The sequence below is a fragment of the Thunnus maccoyii genome, chromosome 2 (genome assembly GCF_910596095.1).
Source record: "Thunnus maccoyii chromosome 2, fThuMac1.1, whole genome shotgun sequence".
NCBI lineage: Eukaryota > Metazoa > Chordata > Actinopteri > Scombriformes > Scombridae > Thunnus > Thunnus maccoyii.
Window position 1 is genome coordinate 4610560 of NC_056534.1, and position 21816 is coordinate 4632375.

Below are 21816 nucleotides of genomic sequence, written 5' to 3' on the forward strand. Positions count from 1 at the left end.
CCAAACGTCATGCGTATATTAGCTGTGCAAGTGTGCAACCAAAAACAATTTTACTATTACTATAAAATCTTATCAGTGGAGGAAGAAGCATTCAGATCCTTTACAAATATAAAAGTGCAATTTATAGCGATGTAAAAAATAGTCTATTACAAGTACTACATGAAAAATCCTACTTAAAGATCACCTCCACATATGTAATAACGGTAATAACACATAAAAATACTCTGCTTGGAACAATAATGTATGTCTAGTATGGTTTTTCATCAAGAAAATCCTTAAAATGGCTTCTACTCCTTTTCCCTCATTAAATAGAATCTATGAATTTAGTGTTTGTGCACTGGAGGCTTCAAGTTTCTATGCTTTCCACTTTCAGCAGATGAATGTAAAAAAAAAAACAAAATACTGTACTTACATCATCCTGCACAGTGAAGCTGAAGCTCAAACATCTAACTGTAGGAACAAGAAGAAAAGCATAATTTAGAGTGGAAGGGGACTTTAAAGATCCCCTCCAGACATGTTTTAAGACATATAAAAATACTTTGAATAATGATTTCTGTCTGATATGGTTTTTCAACAAAAAAGTTAAATCTTTTTTCAATTCCTAAAATTACATTTACTCTGGTACAGTACGAATGAACGACTGACCTATCGATCAAAAAAATAATTCAACAGAATAATTGATAATGAAAATTGTTGCGGCTCCACCCAATTGTCTTGTTTTGTCCTGACCAACAGTCCACAACCCAAAGATATTCAGTTTACTGTCACAGAGGAATAAAGAAACCAGAAAATATAATTTATATATCTCTCATATATCATTTCACAGGACATTGATGTAGTTAACAAATCAATCCATCCAATGAAAGTGGGAGCTTTAGGCCTTTTTCAATGCCTCAGGATAAGTCTCAATAGTAGAAATAGAAATTGGGTCTAATTTTTTAATTTTTTAAATTATTTTTTATTTTAATTTTCTATAGACCAATCAGTATTCAGATGAATGAATACATGAATCTACACCCTCTGTTACAGTAGGTGGCGGTATGCACTTTTAAAGTTGGTTTGCGATCCGCCAATAAAAACGAAGAAGAAGAAGAAGAAGTGGCAAGATGGCGATGCACATGAGGAGGACGCTGGTAGCCCTTCACCGAGCGACAGGCAGCAGTCTGAAGGTACTGAGACATTTAATGACACTTAATATATGTAACGTGTAATTTGTAGGAGAAGCAGCTCGTTTGTTTTTGCATGATATGAAAGCTGCACAGAGTCCTGACCGGAAGTCGCTTAACGTTAGCTCATGTTAGCTAACTGTCAGGAGGAGAGAAACTGTCCTTTAAGACACATAAAGCACAATAACATCCACACAGATACGTGGGAGCATGTTTCTGACAGGAAAAATGGAAAAAAAAGTAGGATGAAATGTTGAACTGGATCAATGAAATGGAAGAACTGGCGTTATAATGAAAATACTCATGAAAAGTCACAAAGTCGAATTGAATATTAAGTCAAAATTAGGAGACACTAAACTATGAGATGGTAAGTCAGTCAAAATGTTGGCTTATTACCGCATAATTAAGAGGTAGTATGTAAGAAAGATATTTATATTTCAAAATTTCCATTCATTTACTCTTAAAGGACGAGTTCACACTTTTCATGTGTCTTAAAACAGCAGTCAGGTGTCCTTATGAACAGTGAAAGAGGTTTTCCTCGCTGTAATCATTCCTCCTGTTTATACCAGCTATTAAAAGATCCTTCAAATGTGCTTTCAATGTAAGTGATGGAGGCCAAAATCCACAGTGTGTCCACACAGTCATTTAAAAGTTGATGTGAAGCTTATATGAGGCTTCAGCAGTCTGAGTCAGTCATATCAAGTGGATATCTGACACATATAAACAATAAACTATAAACAAAAGCAGGTTGTTCAAAGTTGACTGGAAATCACTTTAAATGCAGCTCAGTGTCTCTTAGTTTGCTTTCACACCTGTAGTTCTGATCTATTTCCTGTTCACACTGACTTTTTACAAACAAACCAAGAGGTTTGAAGTTTATACAGACTGAAAGGTAACTTGGTGATTGTCGTCCTGCATCATCAGGACCAACATGGAGAAATCAAATTCCAGTGACTGACAGAAGTTTATGCAGCACTTTAATGCTTCTGATGTGAATATTTGGTTTCCCCTGAGTAAATAAAACTATCAATCTATATTTATGTTCTTTGGTGTCACAAAGAAATAACGTCTCGACATGTCTTGTTTTGTCCAACCAACAGTCTAAAACTCAAAGACATTCAATTTACTATCATATATGCCAAAGAAAAGCATCAAATTCTCACATTTAAGAAGATGAAACCAGCAAATATTTGGTATTTTTGCTTTAAAAAAAAGCACAAAAACAATTATAATTGCTTATCAAAATAGTTGCCGATTAATTTTCTGGCATCGACTAATAGTTCCAGCTCTAAACCATAAGACATGCTTATCAAAAATCTTATTTATTTATGTTAAAAAATTATGTGAGTAAACAATTGGCCAGTATATCTTTATTGAATTTAAAAAAAAAAAAACCCTCAGATACTTAGCAGTGTCGGTTATACGCCTCTAAAATTAGTGACTATATGTTGCACGGAGATAAATAATAATTTTGAAAATGATGGTTAAACATTTATTCTCCCTCCTCCTCTCAGAATGCTGAGACGTCTCTGGACGTGTGGCATCCCGTCCCACTGTTCCTGCCGGTCCGGACCAAGAAGCGATATTTCATCCCTCCGGCGGTTGGGCTGAAGGGGACGAGGTCGGAGAACTTGGAGGCCAAGGCCCAGACGGCAGGCATCGTTTTCAGACAGCAGTACATTGAGAGGCCCATCAACATTTCCTGCACTGGTAATATTGATCATTTGAAAACCCGATAATTATCATGTTAACTCAGGAAACAACTACTCTTCCCAGGCTCCTCGCTAATGGTTCTGTGAGGCTGAACCAGACTGTAAGATAGATAGAGGAGTAGAAACGTTGACCTGATGATGCAGCTTTTTGAATTTCACCGTGAATGTCGACAAATAAAGTCGACATTTGCTGCGAAGGGTGGAGCCGCTCGTCATCAATCAGCCAGCATTTGTGCATTAAAACTCCTTTTGTTGGTCAAAACGGTCTCAGTAATGGTGATATGTGTGTGTTATAATTAAAAACAAGATTTACAAATGTGTAAGATGATTTGTGGGTAATTTATGGTATTCAGGAATGCATTGTCCAATCCACAAACAGATATACACCACAACTTCAATAAATATCACCATTTTTTATATGATGATAATAATAATAACTTTATTTGTATAACACTTTTCAAAACAATAGTTACAGAGTTCTTCACGGAGTAAAGGAACACCAAAAGCTTGAATAAAATGTAGGATCAAATAAAAACAAAGCAAAACAAACAAACAAAACCACTCAAAATGCAGGCGCAGTAAATATTAAAGCCAGCTCAACACAATTAAACAGCAGGCTGTAGATTGAGAGCAGGAAAAGCTTGTCTGTACGAGTGTGTTTAGAGAAGAGACTTGAAGGTTGGAACTGAGGTGGTGAGTTCCTCTGGTGAGGCGTTCAGAGTCGGGAGGCCTCGACAGCGAAGCCTCCGTCACCTCTAGCTGCCGACCTTGATCTAAGAACAGCCAAGAGATGCTTCACTGAAGGACCTCAGACTGTGATTTCATTTATAAGGAGTTCAGAAATGTATTTTGTAGCAAGAACCCGTTTAGCCTTGAATGTAATTAGTCAAATTTAAAAACGTTGCAGCCAGTGAAGAGAGGCCATGATGGGGTGATGTCATCACATTTCCTTGAATTAGAATTAAAATCTACATATCGTGTATAAATATTCAACTTCAAGTTCATAGATTTGTCAGGTTGTTTTGCATTTATTTACAGCTTGTTACATGTGTGTGCACTGATCGCCTGATGTGTGTGTATCGGGTTACATTTGCTACAATATACAACATATGTAGCGTTTAAGTACTGATGGAAAACTCGGACGTCTGGCTTTTTAATGCATTCATGCCAAATTTCAAAATGGGGAAAGGAGTTTTTCCAAAAAGATTAAAAAGCTCGTCACCCTGTGATTAGATAATCATTAACCAAGTAGTTTCATGTGGAATATTCTGGTGTCATGTAGCTTTAACTTTATCAAATTCAATATGTAAAATACCGATATATTACTTCAAGGTGTGATGAATTTATTTGTAAAATTGTTTTACATTCATTCAAATTGTTTGGTGTTTGTGGATTGGACAAAGCATTCATGAACATCATAAATAACCCACAAATCATCATACACATTCGTAAATCTTGCTTTTTTAAATTTTTTTATTTCATTTATCACCATTATTGAGACTAGTTTCTCTCCATGAGTATACACTTATTGATCAGTCCTGTCTGCTGTCTTCACCAGCGGGAATCTTCGACGCCTACATCCCTCCTGAGGGCGACGCTCGTCTTTCCACTCTGTCTAAAGAAGGACTGAAACAACGGACCGAACAGATCCGACAGAGCGCCACCACACAGCTAGCGTAAGAACGTCTCTCTCCGTCCTTATCTTGTTGTTCCTGTTGTTTTTTTTCTTGTCAAACATCTGGATTCTACAGAAGAGAGTGGAGTTTGTTTTGGAGGAAATATATATGTTTCACCTCAAATATATCAACTTTTCACCAAATATGTAAAAGTTTTTGTCGTTGTCTTCACAGGATCCGTAAGATCAAAGAGCACGACTCTCAGTTCACGACGAAGGATTTTGCAGAGCGAGCTCAAGAGATCTTCATCGAGGCTCACCACGCCCTGACGCAGTAAGAAAACCAATTGTTTCACACTTCAACCGGCCAGCTGACAGCCGCTCTCACTCTGTTTATTACAGTGAGACATTCGTAACAGAAGTGAGAGTTAAAGACCGACCTGCTGTTTTGTTTTTCAGGTTCAACAAGGAGAAACTGCACTCCTTGGTGACGGAGAGGTGTTACCCTGTAAGTCCTGAAGAGCCTTCATTCAGTTTCATCAGTGTCTCCTCTATTTACTCTTCTGGGTGTCTCACTACAACTCCCATCATTCCCTCTGTCTCGTGTTCAGGAGATGACGAGAGGGAACCGCTACAAGACGATCCGCTGGAGGTTCGTCGAATCCCTGGAGGCGCCCAAGGTGGTCCAAGCCCGCTGCCCTGACATGATCAGTAAAGGCAACCTGTACGGTCAGGTGACGGTCCGCATGCACTCCAGACAGGTATGACTCTCCTGTTAACGGACTATAGTTTTTTCTATAAATGTGTGTTAATATCATTTTGTTGGATATGATTAATACAGATACTGTTTCCAGTAGTTCTTAACAATGTGCTGCCAAGAATAAAGTCCAGTTTTGAGCACAAGTTCAGTTAAAATCACATCCGAACATGAAAACTGAAAATAATCTCACTGTAAACTTCTGTTCATCAGTCAAATACAAGAACAACAGCACTGAGAAAGTTGATATTTGTACAGTGTTTCAGGTGAAATGATGATGGCTTCATAAGATAGCATTGCTTAAATAATGAACTACTGCTCTTTATGATAACAAATAATTTTATTCATCCTTTATTTAACCAGAAAGATCCTATTGAGATACAATATCTCTGCTATCAGGGAGTCCTGGTCAAGATGACGGCAGAAAAAAATAAAAAGGTTTCTAAAAAAGTACATAAGAAGACAAATAACAACACAAAAACATACTAAAAAAACATGCAGGGATCAGGAGCCAAAAAGATTCATGGTAAATAATGGCACTTGTTAAAAGTAAAATGGAAAACTCTGGATCATCTGGTGATCTGTTCCCTAACATTTTTTCACTTGTTTCAAAATACTTCGGAGGTAAATCGTGGCAGTAAAGGAAAACGATGTAGAACATAAATCAAAGGGACGAAACAGAAGAGGTTTTATACATCATATTACTTATATCTCCATATCACTCCGAAGTATTCATTAGCATAAAAGTTGGCTTTAAATTTCTTCTTTAAAAGGAATATGAGGATATAAATATGATGCTCCGTTAGCAGGACTGCATAATCATCATATTCACTGTGACACTTAAAGATCCCCTCCGGACATGTTTTAAGATGTTTATAAAATGTTCTACTTTGAATAATAACTTTAAAAAAAAGTTCAGTTATCTTGTTAAAATCCTTAAAATGACATCATCTCCTACTTCGCCCTCATTAAAAAATTCAGAATCCCTAAATAAGTTTTTCCTGCTGATATCTCCTCCTTCCCAGTGTTCAAGTTTTCCACATCACACTTCTATAAGTTGAATACTGAACCACGATTGGCTCCAAACTAGTTGTGATGTCATAACTAGTAGGTACACATGTTGAACTGAGATTTAAGGAGAGCAGAGAGAAACTTGTAATTACGATAACTCTGACAGGACATGAATGCAGCATCAACCTACTGAACTGACTGTTAATCTCAATCTGCTCAGATAAAGACTGATTAATTGCAATATTATTATAACCTGCAACGCTGCCCTCGCTTCCCTGCAGAGCAGAGACCTTAACCACATGGATCTTTTTTCTTTTTTTTTTTTTATGTCGTCTTTCCCTGCAGACTCTGGCCATCTACGACCGCTTCGGTAGGCTGATGCTGGGCAGCGAGGAGCAGCCGAAGGACGTCTTGGAGTATCTGGTCATAGAGCGACACCTCGTCAACCCGTACGGCCGCTGGAGGTTACACGGAAAAATAGTGCCGTCCTGGGCTCCCGCCAAGGACCCGATTATTAAGGTGACCCTCCGCTCTGCACCGACTGACAACATTTATCTTTTACTAAGAAAAAGGCAGAGGTCCAAGGCACTCTCTATGTCAGAAGGAAATTAAAAAGCCTTTATTAACTGGACAGTTAATACTTCACTTTAATGACCACAGGAACAGGGTCGGTGAAATATGTTTAGTGTTTCAGGCTTTTCATTATCATTTTATTATTTTTTCCGTAAATTATTTTTCCGTTCCTTACTGTTACATATGCTTTTATACGTTATCTCCATACGGCTTTTACTTCTTCTCATAAAATAGACTCATAAATATCTCCCAAATACTTCACCCATCATTTTAATAAACCGTCTGAGCTCCTCATCGTCTTTCACTGAGGATGTTCAACAGTCCTGCAATAAATCCTACTTTCATGAAGGTTATAATTTTTGTTAAAATTGCTACTGATATTTTGTCCGAACCCGTTTGTATCAATGAAGGTATTAGAAACACTTCTCATTATAACACAATACAGTTTAACAGCATCATGCTACCGTTATGTTTCGCTTGCTAGCAAACAGTTGCTTATTTACAACATTATCGTTCATTTAGAGTCGTGTTTCTGTCCACCTGGTGATTATAAGTCCATTATTCACTCTCTTTTAGTTCTGTTTTTGCTCTCCACCAACTTCCTGAGTGAAATATCTGGCTCTTTAGCTGCTAAATGCTCCACTGTGTCCACCAGCTAGTCTGCAGCTAACTGTGTCTGTTTGCCGTTTGCGTACAGTGGTTTTTTAGAGCTTCTTGCAACAAAACAGCTGCCTGATGTGGCCAAAAATGACACTATGAGAGCGCTGAGAGTGAACCAAAACAGTAAAGTTGCAACCAGACAGATAAACAATGAGCTGAAACTCACTATAAAGCTCCGTAAAGCTAAGAGGAGCTGCAGAGTCGCTGATTATTCTCTGTAGGTTCATCACTACGAGCCACGACCAACACATTACTCAGTGTCAGCTTGTTATTATGAAAAATATTGATTATATCCGCTTCAAGTAACACACAGGAGATGTGCTGGTTAGTGTTGTTGTGGTTCAGACCTTAACCACATGGATCATCTGGTGATCTGTTCCCTAAAGTTTACGTGCGTGTCGGTGGATAAACACAGTCCCGTTAAATTCCCGAGGTCGTGTTAAGTGTCTGCGCTCGTCCTCACACTGTAATGTCATTCTGTTCGCAAGACCAGAATAGAAGATGACTTGCATTACACGCATCGCTGCAAAACGTAGAGAGCGTAATCACCTTAAATCTGTGACTCAGCCTCTGCAGTGTCTCAGATGTTCCTGACAGATGGAGCCTGACAGATGCTTCTCTGACAGAAACGCAGAGTTTTACCATCAGCGCTACTGCAAAAGTGTTTGTCAAATAAACATAAAAGTGGGGACACAGTCTGCTGGAGGCCAGAGCTGTAATCAATTAATCAATTAATTAATCTCCAACCATTGTGATCATCATTTTAATGCATTTTTAAGCAAAAACTGCAAACAAATGTGGGGATTTTAAGCTTTTCTGTGTCATACATAGTAAGATAGATAGTAAACTGAATATTTTTGGATTTTGGATGGTTGATCAGACAAAAAAAAAGACAGTTGACAACATCACCAAGGACTCTAAAACCTTGTAGCTGACATTTTTCACTATTTTCTGACATTTTATAGACAAAACAGTTATCAAGATTAATCGATAATGTAAGTAAGTTAGTTGCAGCTCTACTGGAGACGTCTTTATTCTCATAGTTGCTTTATGATGGCCAGTACTTAAACAAGACAGAAGAAAGTTTCTTCCCATCATTTATTTACAACAAGAAAATCAGAGAGATTTAATTATCTAATTAACCATAACAGAATGCTTTAAGTCTCAAGATAAATCTTAAATGGTGTTTGTCAGAAACAGTGAAAAACATGGATGATGTTTAATTGTACTTAAATTATTTTACATTTTCTGTACTTTTCAAATTAACAATGGCAGTTTTTACATGCATATGCTACAGATATCCCAAAATTAGCTTCACCAAACCTCTTCTGATTCTGTGGTTATTTCAGGCTCCTTCGCCTGTCAATCAAAACCTGTCGAGCCAACCGACAAATGAAAGCAGAGCATTTTCACCAGCTGTGAACAAAATTTTAAAAAAAGTTTTTTTACATCATAGCTCAATCAGCTGCTCTTGTGTTTATGTAACTGGTAATCATAAAATTGAAAACAACCAAAGTAAATAGCAAATACTTCCTTATTCTAAAAAAAAGTCTGGGAAACATCTACAGTGATATAAAAGAAAAAGAATAAAGGAAGGTGTTTGGTTTTTCTTTGGCAAGTAAAGGACGGGTTCACAATTTTTCAAGTCTGTCTTTAAAACAACAGTCAGGAGCCTAAATGAACATTGAAACATGTTTTTCTTGCTGTAATCATTCCTCCTGTTCATACTGACCATTAGAAGATCCCTTCATAATGCACTTACAATGGAAATCCACAGTCCTCCTTTTGTGCAAAAAAATATATTTAAAGGTTTATCTGAAGCTAATATGAAACTTCAGCGTCCAAATGAGTCAAATCAAGTAGATATCTTTCAATGTTACAGTCTCTTTAGTGCCAGAGTCCCTCTTTTTGTTACTATACTTCCACCGCAGCTCAACAGGGAAACACTGAAGCTAAAAAGACTGTAAATGTGTCAGATATCCACTTGATGTGACTAACTCAGACTGCTGAAGCCTCATATAAGCTTCAACTTTTAAATGCATTTTTGCTCCAAATGAGGAGCAAAAATGGATTTTATCCTCCATCATTTACAGTGTAAGCACATTTGAAAGGGATCTTCTAATAGTCAGTATGAACAGGAGGAATGATTACAGCAAGAAAAACCTGTTTCAGTGTTCATTTGTGTGACTGATTGTTGTTTTAAGACAGACTTGAAACATTGTGAACCCGTCCTTTGTTATTTTCCGTTGGCTTCCCACAGTGTTGAATGTTGCAAACTGGTTTTCTCATTAGGGTCTGCAGTCAAGGTCCACTGGTAACAAAATATGCTGTTACATTGCATGTGGAGTGGATGGCACTAATGAGAGATTCTTTATTTATCTGTAATATATGAGACAATTTGTGAAATATATTAATTTTAATTTATTTTTCTAAAGTTGCTCCTCTTATTCTTTCAGACTGTTATGATTCCTGGTCCAACCTTGAAGCCAGGAGAAGAGTTTGACGCCCTCAACTATGAAGTTCCCAAACCAGAGGCAGTACAGTGGCATAAATAGACCACCAGGTGGCACTGCTCCTTTCTTCAAAACCACAGTTGGACATTAACAGCAGTCACGGGCCAAATGCTGTTTAAAATTTGGCTGTGGCTGGTTAGTTAGTCCGTTTTGGCAGGAAACCAGGCTTCCTTTGGAGGCTTTTTTTTCTGTTTTGAAAAGTGCTGTTGGCTGTTAAAACGTTGAAGCAGCAGGTGAGTTTTAGGATGAACAAACTGCTTTGTCTTGTAGCCAATAAAACTGCTTCTTACTCTGCAGCAAATCACCACATAACAGTCTGGATTCAACCAACTCCTTTCAAGACTTTTTTTTTTTTTTTTTATGAGACTAATTTAATGTGTACATGTAAAGAAAATAATAATAAACAGACGTCCAGAAATTGCATGGTTTATTTCTGTGATGAATATACTGCATGTTGACCTTGGGGGGGAAATACAAAAATAAAGTGTCCCATCTGCTCTTCTTCACACCAGTAGATTTCAGTGGATTTTTTTTTCTTTTATCAGAATAATCTGTCATAGAAGATACATACAAAACTGAGAACAGAACATAGGCTGTTTCTCTCTCTGCAAATCAAGGGATGTGTTACAACATTTTTTTTTTTTTCTTTTTACGTGACAACAAATTACAGCACGCTCATTCAAAAACACAAACATGCAACGATGCTCACAAAACTAGGTCACTCCATTGACAAAAAAACTTGGCGCGGTGGTTAACAATGAGATAAAAGAAACCTCGAGTCACTGTAGCTGTTTGGGACTGAATGACACTGAAGCAGCTGAAGTGCTGATGATTGCCACCATTTGAGGAAACTGACACAATTGCTGGCATGGAGATGGTTATTACATCAATACAGACTACTGTTAACATTGTAATTATTATCCACCTAAAGACCTTTTCCAATATAATGCTGCTTTTAAAAAGTCACAATCATTTGCATCTAAAACTTTGACTAACAATTCTGAGCCTTTTTAAAATATTACTTTTCCTTCTCAGAGTGTGAAATATAGGCCTGTTAAAGGGGACATCACATATTTTTTGTGATTTTTCACAAAATCAGTCATTTTTATACTGGTATGATGTTGGATTTCTATGTTAAACATGGTTAAAGTAACAAAAATTGAGGTGAACATATGAAAAATGTTACTTTCAAGTCAAAAGTCAGGGCCTTAGCCTGTTCTGAATGCTTGGTTTGCAAAGTTACCTCTCCTTTCTCCTTGTGATGATGTCAAATTGTTCACGCATGACCACAAACAGCCTAATTTCAGATCAGATTTCAGCTCGAACATGTATGGATGTATTTGAGAAACTGACATTTGGGGTAAAGCTTGAGAAAAAGAAGTTAAATCCTACTACCATTTGTTTACGTAGCTTCTGCTTCCTGAAGCTGGCCAATCAGAACAGAGTGAGCTCATTGGGAGGAGGGGCTTAAAGAGACAGGAAGTAAAACTGCCTGTTTCAGACAGATGCTGAACTGAGGGGCTGCATAAAGGGTCAATATAAGATAAATAAGGAGTTTTTTAACTGTAAATCATGCAAATATATCCCAGTAGAGCTCCAGAATATAAGAAGAAGAAGAAGAATATAAATATAGACCTGGAAGTTAGGATAATACATTCCCTTAGCAGACTAATAGTCATAAGATATTTCACCTAATTATGAAGTTAAACTGAAAAATCTGTCAAGTTGTTTCTTCAGTGTTATTGTCCCACTGCACATGAATTGGGTCATCCAGAAGGATCTCTTAAAATCTAGTACTTAAATCATATACGTAAATATTATTGTAATGCCAGAGACGTGACTACTGTGTCTTTCAATGACGACGATAGTATTATCCCCCAAAAGTTATTTTCAACCCAAACCCAGACTAGCAATTTTTAAGTTTACCAATTAAGGGGAAGTTGCTCTACTGACGTAACCTTATGCAATTTATTGAAATTAGACCTCACCTCAATAATTCACATTATTTGTGACATTAGACAGTAAATTTCAGAGTTGGAAGCTGGCCAGGTCCTCAAAGTATACAGTATCCATCAATTTAATGTTCTTTGCAATTACTAAACATTTAAACTGTATTTTTCACATAGTTTGTAATCACATTGTCCCATTTTAGTGAAATTGGTGTCTAGTGCATTGCATCCACATAATAAGCAATGTCATCACTTTCTAAATGTTCAGATATAAAAGGATTATGCAATTATCACTCCACTGTAAGGGATAGAAATTTTAGGCTGTAAGATTGAGTTTATGGTTATTTATGCACATTTTTGCCTTTTTATTTTAGTTGTTATTTGAAGTGGTGGAATGTTATTTTTCCATTAATAAGACGGAAACAAAAGTGAGAGAGTCATATCAATCATTGGCATTTAGTCATGAAATCAGTCACTTACGCAAACATGTATGCATAGTTTTATCAGTCATTAAATTTAATTTGACATCCATTGTGTTCCTGCTGCTTTACACTTACTCTTCCTTCTACTTTGAAAATATAATTTCCACAAAAAAGAACAAAATAAGACTGAATTTATCTGGTGTATGCTGGTTAAGAGTTCCATCTGTTGGGTCCTGTGCTGCATTGCGATTAGCACTGTGGACCTGCTTAATTTAGGTTTTGTGACATATTCACCCCAGGCATAGGTCCAACATACGTATATGGCAAATTGTCACCTTAAAACATACAAAGACACAAAAACATCTTAATTTAAAATGGGGGGTAGAAGCAGGAAGAAAAAGGACTTCATCTAAATGTCTTAGATGCCCTTCCAACGCCAAGAAATGTTCGTAGTTCGTTGCTGGGTCAGTGAGGGACATAATGAGTCTGACATATGTGCTTCAGTAAAAAGAAAAGATATTTTCAGTCAGGTTTGCATAACTGACAGTGTCCAGCTCATCAAGCCTGTACTACATTGCTTCTTATTGGACAGCGGTGTGGCCAAAATAAGATGTCCAACCCTTCATAACATGGCTCTAGCTTCTATCTTTCATTAGCCAAAGAAATTGTCCATCAGAGAGGGCTTTCAGCTTTGCCAGCTGAGCTGAGCCTGCAGTCTGACCTCCCTGTGGAGCTGGGGAAGTTAAAAAAAAAAAGTTCCCCTGACCATCACTTTGGATACCACCAAAATGGTTTTATTAAGTTCACCTCCCCCACCGAAAGTGAAAGTAAATGCTGGCTAGGTTTAGGTCACAAGTCAGGTGGGAATACGAGGGCCTCAGCAGCACATTCTGCATCATCCTCTTCATCCTCTTCAGGAATATTCTCTGGCTCCCATGTAAAAACATCTGAGGCATTGTCTGTGAATGAACCAGATCTGCTCCTTACCATCTCCCAGGGACACATAGCATCACGCCGGCCCAGGGCTAAGTTTTCTTTAGCTTCATCTATCTCCTCTGTGCTGATATATGCTGCAGTCTCTTCTACATCGAGAGGCTCCTGGTTCTCTGTGACGTCATCTTTGTCACTCTTAGGACTATCAACCTTGTTTTCACTTGATGTTTGTGGATCTGTAGATTCCCAGGGACAAACCTCTGCTGAGGTGCTATCTTGCTTTTTGACAACTCCTGGCTCTTCAGTCTCCCATGGACAAACATTTGCCCGAGCACTGTCTTGTTCTTTTAACACTTTTGGCTCATCTGTCTCCCATGGACAAACATCTGCCCGAGCGCTGTCTTGCTTTTGCAGAACTTTTGGCTCATCTGTCTCCCAAGGACAAACATCTGCCCGAGCGCTATCTTGCTTTTGCAGAACTTTTGGCTCATCTGTCTCCCAAGGACAAACATCTGCCCGAGCGCTATCTTGCTTTTGCAGAACTTTTGGCTTATCTGTCTCCCATGGACAAACATCTGTCCGAGCACTATCTTGCTGTTGGACAATTTTTGGGGTGTCTGTGTCCCATGGACAAACATCTTCCCGGGAATTTCCCTGACTTCGTAGCTTCTCTGATGCTTTCGATACCTCAGTTTTGACTGTGCCTGCTTCTTCTCCTGTCTCCCATGGACAAACATTGGTCCGAGCTGTGTCTTGCCTTGCATAACTCTGTGATGCTTTGGAGGCCTCTGTCTTTCCTGATTCTGGTCCCCCAGTTTCCCAAGGACAAACATCTGCCAGTCTTTCTGTTCCTTGTGACACCATTTTGGTAGCTACAATTTTTTCAGGCGGCTCAGTTTCCCAGGGGCATACGTTTACTCTTGCATCACTACCCTCTATCCCTACTGATGCACCCTCCAAAGTTAAGACACCTGTTTGTGAGTCTTCTGGTTTGTCTTGATGTCCAGATTCCCAGGGACAAATATCTGCCTTGATGGTCATTTGTGAAGGTGAGCCTGTATTTGTTGGCTCTGTGTTCCCCTCTTCCCACGGACAAATATTTTCCATTTTAGGTGGATCTGGGAACTCCCATGGACAACTTTCTGCTGTCTTGGTGACTTGTCTTTCCAAATGCATGGCAGTTGATTTTACATGGTAATGTTGCTCATTACCTAAACTTTCTTTTGATCCATTGGGATAGACGGCAGGTTTCATAACTTTGTGTGGTAAGGGCACCATCAGTGATCCCTTGGTGTCCACGGGATTTAGGTTTTCATATACAATTTCAGCCTTGTCCTGAACATCCCAAGGACAAACATTAGAGTATTCATTATCATGTCTTATTGAAGGTAGGGGTTTTTCTGCAGTCTCCCAGGGACATACGTCTGTTGAATGTTTCAAAGACTGTTGTGTCTTTGAATCTCTTGACAGGGTAGCATGAGCAATAACGGGAACATCTTGTGATTCCCAAGGACACAATTCACCACGAGCACTTCCTTGTCTTCTCACAGTCCCTTCCCCTTCAGATTCCCATGGACACACATTAGTTCGTTCAGATACCTGTGAATCCCAAGGGCAGACGTCTGCTTTAATGCTCTGTTGCTTCCTTGGTCCCTCTCCTTGCTGTAAAGTACCGGGTCCTTCCCATGGACATATATCTGCATGAGAAATAGTACGAACTGGTGTAATTCGATTACTACCTCTTCTGTGAGTTGAAGGAGTCCTCGAACTGCTGGCAGTTTCCCAGGAACTTATACTACTACGTTTGCTGTTCTGCCTTGATAAAAACACATTTTCATATGTGCCATCTTTTTGCATATCATCTGTGTCCCAAGGATGGACGGCAGATTTGACAATCACAAGCCTTCTTGGGCTCCTCTCGGAAGAATCCACAGAGGACAGTCTTATTGCATTTTGCTTCACAAGGCATGGTTTTCCTTCTGTTGTCGTCATACTTCTTTTCTGCAGTGACCTCTTTTCCATGCTTGGACGTCTACTAGATGTCCCTGACCTTGGTGTTGTGGAAGCACTTTCCTGACTTTTTTGTGAAACAGAATCCTCTCTATTTAGATTTTCCTCCTTGCTGGATTTGCTGCCTGCATCCATGGATCCCATAATAGATTTCACAGAGAGCCACTTACTGGTGGATGTGCGGAAGGAGAAGACACGCTGATCTTTTGTGACTTTTGGTCTTGGAGTGCCTGGTGCACTTGCTGACACAGGAGCCTGTGGTTTGGGGGACTCATTTTCACCTTGTGTTCCCTTTTCCACTGAAGGAGTCTTTTCTACAGGCGGTAAATGGTCCCAGGGACAGACCAGCTTAAATGGCGATGATGGCTTTTGTTCCTCACCATCCTGGGAGTTCGCATAGGTGACATGCTTCTGGCTCTTGTCCCCTGATTGTTCTGGCTCTACATCCCAAGGACAGACCTCAGCCTTGTCAAATGACTCTGACTGGAGAGCACTCCTGGTCTGGTCACTAATGGAGATGCTCTGCCTGGACCTTGTCAGCACTGTGCTGGATCTGACAACCTTTGGTATGTTCTCCACAGAATGGCCGGTAGTAGAAGTCAGACTCCAGGTCTTATGAAGCCTGGTGTGATCAGGATGCAGGAGATTGGTATCAATTGTCAGATTTTGGGCACTGGCTGACTTACAGACCCCTGGTGGGATGTCTAAGGAGTCTGTCTCAGATCGTTGGGAGGATCTCTTTACACTGTTGGGCTTTAACATGGAGTCACGCCTGGAGGAGTCTCTTTCTCTGACATAGTGATGATCACTTTGGGACTTGCGAATGGATGGTGATCGTGATGTAAATGAACTTTTGTAACTAATACTGACAGTATCTGGGGACCTCCTAAAAGAGTCAGACATATTCACACTTCTACTGCGGAAGGATCCTTCTTTCTCCTCACGGCTGCACTGCCGGCTCATGCTTTCTGGGATCTCAGCAATTCGTCTAATAATGGATCTCCCCAATGTACATCGAGAGCTTCGCTTCTTTGACAGATGAGGGTTGTTTGCGGTCATCTTCTTGGTCTTGTGGACTTCTAACTGGGCATATAACTTCTTCAGTTCATCCTGGTGCATATGAAGAAGGGGGAATTGATGGAGGGATTGAGGAAATGGTGGAAATAATTGAGGAGAGGAAAAGACATGGAGAGTAACAAGTCAGAGGAAAGGTAAAAGACACGTTTGTATGTAAGAAGAGCACAGTTTAGGATAAGAAAAGGGTAAAGGGTGGAGAAAGGTCATACAACATTTGTTCATTCTACCGTTCATTGTGAGTATTTACTGGTAATTTATGATTTAAATTATAATACATTTAAGAACTGTTTAAGTGAGTCTAAATGTGGTCATAACTGAAATTAAGGGACATTTATTTCTTTATTTAAATGTAACTTTTGGAATTTCTTCCACCTTTTGTAAATTATGTCCCATTGCAAAGTGATAACATCGTTCTGAGGGGACAAGAGAGTTTACCCGAAAGTCATCCGGGTCCACACAGGGCTCACTCCAAGCAGAGTGAAAACTGCTGTTGAGGTATGAACCGGAGCGCCGCAGGTCCACTTCATCTTCATACACCTCTGCTGCAATCTCCTCTTTTCCGGGCTTAGACACATGAAGAAACTGCGGAACATACACAAACATACAACTTGTATGTAAATATTTAACATATGTTAAACAAAAATGTGTGCAGTTATGCACATTGTTAGATGTGTGTAGCAGAGCACATTTTCTAGCGATAGTAGAACTCTGTCCAACATGAATCCAAATGAATTTTGTGATCCACTGACTTTTCTTCTAGTTGATAAAACTCTAAAGAGAAGGAAGGTATTGAATTTTAGTGGGTGAGACAAGGAAATAGCTTGTGGTTTATAAAGAGAAAAACATCGCTGTCATTGTTGACTGTTGGCAGTCGACAGGGGAAACGTCTTCAGTGTCAAAGTCAAATCCACGACGACCCCCTGCTTATGATGTTTTGCAATGGTATAACTATGTCATGCAACTTACACCTTTGCTTCACTTCAGTTCATGACAAGATGCCTCTAAAACTATTGACAGTATTACCATCAAGCTCAGCTACACTTTGAGATTAATGACAAAATACAATACGCTTATTAGCATGCTAATATTCTGAATGTTAGCATGTTAATACTAAAGTTAGCATGCAGTTAAAGGCACAACTGAGGGAGTCAGTCAAAGTTGAATGTTGAATCATGTGGCACCACTCTCAGGACAAACCTTTGTCTTTGATAATCGACTAATTGTTTTTCCAGCAAAAATGCAGAAATTTCATGGGTTCCAGCTTCTCAAATATGACTATTTGATGCTTTTGTATGTCACATATGATTGTTAGGGTTTTTTCTGGACTTTTGGTTGAATAAAACTACTTTTGAGTAAGTTAACTAATTTTCTCCATTGTTTTAACTTAAGTTTTTCACAAAAAAAGTGAAAAATGCCTATCACAATCTGCAGATTAATCAATAACGAAAGTAATAGTGCAGCTCTGACAAATAGCACAGTCATCTCTGTTTTCAGGTTGTAAGTAAAGGTCAACCAGACTTCCTTCCTTTGTCTCTTGAGGACATTTAACCACTTATCCAAGAAGCTCAGCAACTCTCATATAGCGTGTTAACGCCTTAGTCTGAAACAGCAACAGTTTCTAATGTACCATCACTTCAATTAATGGAATTATAAAATATTACACATACATTCTAGTTCATGTATTGTGAACATGTACTGTATATGTCACCTGAATATTAGGTACAAATAGGCACAAAGAAGTGGCAGTTTACACTCACTACCACTGGATTTTGATGCACACTGATAACATTATTCAACAAGTCAATTAAAACTGTTGATTGAACTGTCTGATTGATCACCTGTTGACTACATTATTCCATCCTACAACCGAGTTACCTTGGGAATGAAGAGCAGGGCAAGTGTCACAGTGATGGTCACATGGGTGTGTGTGAAGGAGAGCAGCAGCATCCAATCAGGATGGAGAGAAGGGAAGGTAAACCTGGGGGAGACAGAAAACACAAATTGTCCCACATCAGTGTCCTGTTTGTACAACACACTGCTGAGGGTTAATTTTTGTGCATCTTCAGTCAGAGAAACAGGTCATGCTTGTTGTTTACCGGAACAAGTGGAACATGGAGGAGAGGAGCAGCTCGTTGTGGATGGCGATGCCCATGTAGCGAGGTTCGTGGAAGGCTGAGGGGACCGGCCTGACAGCAGTCCACAAAGAGCTGCCCCAGCACAGGAACAGAAGCTCCGCTGTGGCAGGAGAAAGAAAGGAAAGAATACATTGATGTCTTAAATTTGTTCAAGTTTAATATGTTTCTGTCATTGCTAATACTGATGAAATACTAAATAGTGTGTAAACTGTCATCTAAGATAGTTGGAGGTAAAGCTGATGTAAGCTAAGAACATTGTTTAATACAACTTTGGCCTTATATTCATATATTCCTGGTACAGTTTTGATCAACCTAACTTATCATATACACACACAATTACAGACATTTCAGGTGTGCTCACCAATTTTATCTCAGAATAAAGTGGTTTAGATAATGAGGCTGAATTATTTTCCTGTTTACAACCTGTCTGACCCCCATTTCTTGCTTCGTCAGACCTTGTTGTAGCAATGTTACTTCATTCTGAGATCTCAGCAATTAACTTTGGTGAGTACAATTTTATTATTACTAAGAGAAAGGATGGCCAAAACAACAAAAATAGGACCCAAACTGTAATAAAGTAGAATTCTTTTTCAAAAATAGCAATATTTTCTCCTGTATTTTCCTAAAATTTTAAGCATTTTTCCATGTTGATGATGGTGTTTCAATAAAGTTAATATTGGCTTTGTTGTCATAAATGGTTGAGCATTATTTGAAGTCAATATATATGAGAAAATTGTGTTGAATGAAATAATCAAAACAACAGTTTAGATACCAAACATTTTAAATAATAATTGTGTTGTTGGAGTGAAATAGAATAGTTCTCTTTCAAGAGTCAAGGCTTCACTTTCGCCGCCACTCACCCACAGCCATCATGTAGTCCCAGCGGTCCAGGTAGCACAGGTTGAAGCCCTGGCCGTCTGTTGTGTTGGTTGTAATGAACACCGGGATGTTCCTGTCACGGTTCTGCAGGACGCCCACCGTCCATGCACACAGGAACCAGCTGACCGTCATCAGCATCACTCCCAGAATCCTCAGCAAGTGGAGGCTGGACATGTAGGGCATTCTCTGGGCTGTGCGTGAGAGGAACACCTTCAGCACCCTGTGCAGAGGCGAGAGTCAATCAATATTCGACTACTGAAGACAAAATGTATATTTAAAACATCTTCAGAGTTTTTGTAGGGTAGTGGTGGAAAGTAACTATGTACATTTACTCAAGCACTGTACTTAAGTGCAATTTTGAGGTACTTGTATTTCCATGTGATGCTACTTTATACTTCCTCTCCACTACATTTCAGAGGGAAATATTGTACTTTCTACTCCACTACATTTATTTGACAGCTTTAGTTACTTTTCAGATGAAGATTTGACACAATGGATAATATAACAAGCTTTTAAAATACAACACATTGTTAAAGATGAAACCAGTGGTTTCCAACCTTTTTGGCTTTCGACGTCTTACAAAAAGCAGTGTGTAGTCGGGGTCACATTTCATGTGTCTTTGAGTTGTTAATAGATTTATCTGGTGACCCTCTGGAGGGGCCTGACCCCTAGGGTCTATAGTCCACGGACCTTAAGGTCAAATCAAAGTTGAGAACTACAAATTAACTAGTTTGATTATCTTTTAATCAGTTGTGTTTGTCCAAGATTCAACAAGTAAGCTTGAACATGTTTCGATTTGATATATGTTTAGTTTCTATTACTGCAAGAACTTATTGATAAAAACATCAAACATTTTCTGTGCAGCAAGAAAAAAAGAACTACAAGACTATATTTAAGACACAAATATTCATTTTTATGAGCGTAATACAGGTCAAATTTTTGTTTCATGTCAACTGGCTATGTAGATTAGGTATGTATGTATGTATGTATATGAATGCATGTCAAGTATAAAAATATAATGGTGTGTTACAGAAAAATAAAAGAGGAGTAAATCTGACAAGCCAAAACCTACCTGTACATTTTCAGTGTGACAGTGCCATAGACGATGGAGAAGCCCAGCATTCGGACCCAGCGGAGCAGGATACACCTGAAGGTACTCGGCCTGAAGTACATGATGAAGACCTGCAGAGCAGAGAGACAATGAAGTCAAACAGCAACAGTGTGGACAACAAACTGCTATAACTGCAACTTATATGTATATTTAAAAGTAGAACACAGAATAAAACAGTGCAAAGAATACAAAAATAAAACCAAAACAATTAAAAAACATAAGAAAAGGTAAGTTAACGTGAGCTTTAAGAAGGGATTTAAAAGATGCTGCAGAGTCGGCTAGCCTGAGATACAGAGGCCCTGAGGCAGGGCATTGAAGGTGAGGGGCACGGACTTGTAAGGCTCGGTCACCTCAGGTAACAAAGCCAGTGGGAGGAACCAGGAAAATCTTGCCTGAGTGACTGCCGGTGCTATCACTAATTATTTCTACTACTACTACTAACAGTACCACAACTGACATTCCTGCTGATACCACTAATTTTACCACCATACTACCTACAGTTTTTCTGTATATGAACATAATGCCCACCAACTGAACTTGATAAAACATCTCATATCAGCATACACGTGTCTGATTTTCCTTTTTTTTTCATTCTTAATACTTTCAGTCACATCCAACAACAGGTTGCTCTGTTCAGTATGAAACAGCTCCTGTAGAGTGGATGACTGTAATCCAGGAATTAAGCTCATTCTACTGTGACAGTCAGTGTCAGTCACTCTGGATAAGAGCATCAGCTAAAGCCTAAAATGTGAATGCAAACACACATCACTGTGTTCAAACCACTCCTACAGGATAAACTGCTCAGATTGGATACATATAGAGTCAGAGACAATGTGCAGTAAACATCAGAGGAAGGCAGTTTTAATCAGCAGAAATGGCCTGCACTCAATGGCAGATTGGGATCTCGGATATAGGCGGGGCTTAGCTAGAGAGAGAAGTAATCTGATTGGTCAAGGTAAAACTATTCATAGTGGGTGGAGACTTGAACCCGGTAACCTCAGTGAAAACGATAAGTCTGATGCTCTTCAACCATTTGAAGTTTTGCAGTTTTATTATTCTGATATAATTAATACAAAAATTGACTGAATGAACAATGAAGTTTCTGCAATTTAGATTTAGCACCACTACCGAGCAATGTTGGGCAGAGGTGGAAAGTAACTAAGTACATTTACTCAAGTACTGTACTTAAGTACGATTTTGAGGTATTTGTACTTGAGTATTTCCATGTGATGCTTCTTTATACTTCCACTCCACTACATTTCAGAAGGAAATATTGTAATTTCTACTCCACTA

General features: G+C 38.9%; 2 protein-coding genes across 2 annotated transcripts in view; one reads left to right on the forward strand and one right to left on the reverse strand.

Annotated features, from left to right (window-relative positions):
- Positions 1–1062: 1062 nt before the first annotated feature.
- mrpl45 (mitochondrial ribosomal protein L45) lies at positions 1063–10518 on the forward strand. The gene is made up of 8 exons (XM_042391532.1): positions 1063–1169; positions 2681–2876; positions 4437–4554; positions 4729–4827; positions 4953–5001; positions 5105–5254; positions 6607–6780; positions 9951–10518. Exons 1-8 carry the CDS (start codon positions 1107–1109, stop codon positions 10047–10049), a joined length of 948 nt encoding a protein of 315 aa, XP_042247466.1. The 5' UTR covers positions 1063–1106; the 3' UTR covers positions 10050–10518.
- Positions 10519–11609: 1091 nt separating this feature from the next.
- gpr179 (G protein-coupled receptor 179) overlaps positions 11610–21816 on the reverse strand; it is a 28186-nt gene continuing 17979 nt past the window's right edge. Inside the window, exons 6-11 of the mRNA XM_042391531.1 lie at positions 20485–20594; positions 19394–19632; positions 18495–18633; positions 18274–18376; positions 16834–16980; positions 11610–16431 (exon numbers count right to left, since the gene is read on the reverse strand). Of these exons, the coding sequence (XP_042247465.1) occupies positions 13228–16431; positions 16834–16980; positions 18274–18376; positions 18495–18633; positions 19394–19632; positions 20485–20594 (3942 nt within the window). The 3' untranslated portion in view covers positions 11610–13227. The remainder of the gene's footprint in view (positions 16432–16833; positions 16981–18273; positions 18377–18494; positions 18634–19393; positions 19633–20484; positions 20595–21816) is intronic.

Coding starts and splice junctions, on each gene's coding strand:
- mrpl45 (XM_042391532.1), top strand. CDS start 1,107: ATGGCGATGCACATGAGGAGGACGCTGGTAGCCCTTCACCGAGCGACA. Junction 2,877..4,436: donor CATCAACATTTCCTGCACTG/GTAATATTGATC, acceptor TGTCTTCACCAG/CGGGAATCTTCGACGCCTAC. Junction 5,002..5,104: donor TGACGGAGAGGTGTTACCCT/GTAAGTCCTGAA, acceptor TCTCGTGTTCAG/GAGATGACGAGAGGGAACCG.